This window comes from Austrofundulus limnaeus, unplaced genomic scaffold (genome assembly GCF_001266775.1).
Source record: "Austrofundulus limnaeus strain Quisiro unplaced genomic scaffold, Austrofundulus_limnaeus-1.0 Scaffold711, whole genome shotgun sequence".
NCBI lineage: Eukaryota > Metazoa > Chordata > Actinopteri > Cyprinodontiformes > Rivulidae > Austrofundulus > Austrofundulus limnaeus.
In genome coordinates, this window is record NW_013953113.1 from 134,131 (window position 1) to 135,461 (window position 1,331).

General features: G+C 40.0%; 1 protein-coding gene across 1 annotated transcript in view; it reads right to left on the reverse strand.

Moving 5' to 3' along the window:
* The window catches only part of LOC106532037 (plasminogen activator inhibitor 1 RNA-binding protein), an 18,431-nt gene that overhangs the window by 13,032 nt on the left and 4,068 nt on the right, over nt 1-1,331 (reverse strand). Inside the window, exon 2 of the mRNA XM_014028024.1 lies at nt 754-967. Within this exon, the coding sequence (XP_013883478.1) occupies nt 754-967 (214 nt within the window). The remainder of the gene's footprint in view (nt 1-753; nt 968-1,331) is intronic.

Sequence of the window (1,331 nt, forward strand, 5' to 3'; positions counted from 1 at the left end):
TACGATAATTATCGTACATCTGGCAACACGGTACAGACGTGTTCTGAAGACATGATTTACATCATGACTCCAGGTTAGTGTAGCTAAATGCCAATTAAGGAATAAGTGTCTTTATTGTAGGTTCTATCTATATTGTTCTAATGTAAAAGCATTGCATATTCATAGTTTGTTTTTGTTTTTTAGCGTTTCCCCCACCATTAACCAAGCCACCTCCCACCCCGCACCCACACACACAGAATTTCAGGCATGTAGTTATTTATTTATTCTAAATAACACCAGATCACATTGAGAGCTATTTTTGCAGTTGTTCCTCCACATCCAAAACATCAGACAGAAAAAATCTGATGAAAATATGGTTCATATTCTGTCGCCAACACTGACCCACAGAGTCATGTGCACTAGTTATTTTATTTTATTTATGTTTTGTGTGTAAACACCCCCCGCCCCAATTCCCTTGGGGGGAAACACTGTTTTTGTTCGGATAGAAAAGTATTGAATAGAGAACAGTTAAAATACCGGATCAACCAATAAGAGTAGTAGTATCAATAAAACCTTAACGATACCCATCCCTACCTAAAAGTTTATTAAAATTAATGATTTCTTACAATTTATTGATTAGACTAATCTGACATTTTGCAATCACTTTTTTAGTCTTGTAAAACTTGGAAACAAACATTTTGCTCCTTTCCTTTAGTGAAAAAAATGTTTTTAACTTTGTGTTTTAAACATTGATGCTGTTAAAATGGGACTCACTTTTCCACRGAGAATTCACCGCCCTCAGGTTTCTCTCCAGCGTCACCTGCAGGTCTCTCAAAGCGCCGAGGTGGCCGCCTGTCCACAGGTCGTCTGTCTGCAGGGGTCCGGCCCTCTCCTCCTGGCCCACCCTGGGGTCTGAAGCCATCGCCCTGAGGTCTGAAGCCTTCGCCCTCTGGCTTCCTGCCTACTCTCCTCATGCCAGCACCTACACCTGACCACAACAGTACACAACATTAATGATCAGTCATAACGTCACACATAACAGAACAAAGAAGCAAAAACACAATAAGCGATTAAAAAATATTAAAACAATCCTGGTGTGATTTGAATCTGCATCTTGTTAATTCACTTTCCTCAGCAAGCAGCACGTGGTGTGAACCTTTCCAAAGCACCGCCTCCGTAAAYTGAAGATAWTTATCATGTTACTGATGACACTGTGCACATCCTGACTTAGTGTGCCTCAGCCTGCAATGTTTGCATCTGTCTGATCAGATGTAATATGTGAGCCATCACATCAAAATGAGGATTAAGTCAAATTAGGTCAAAATGACCTAATTACATTTTCAGATTCTTGT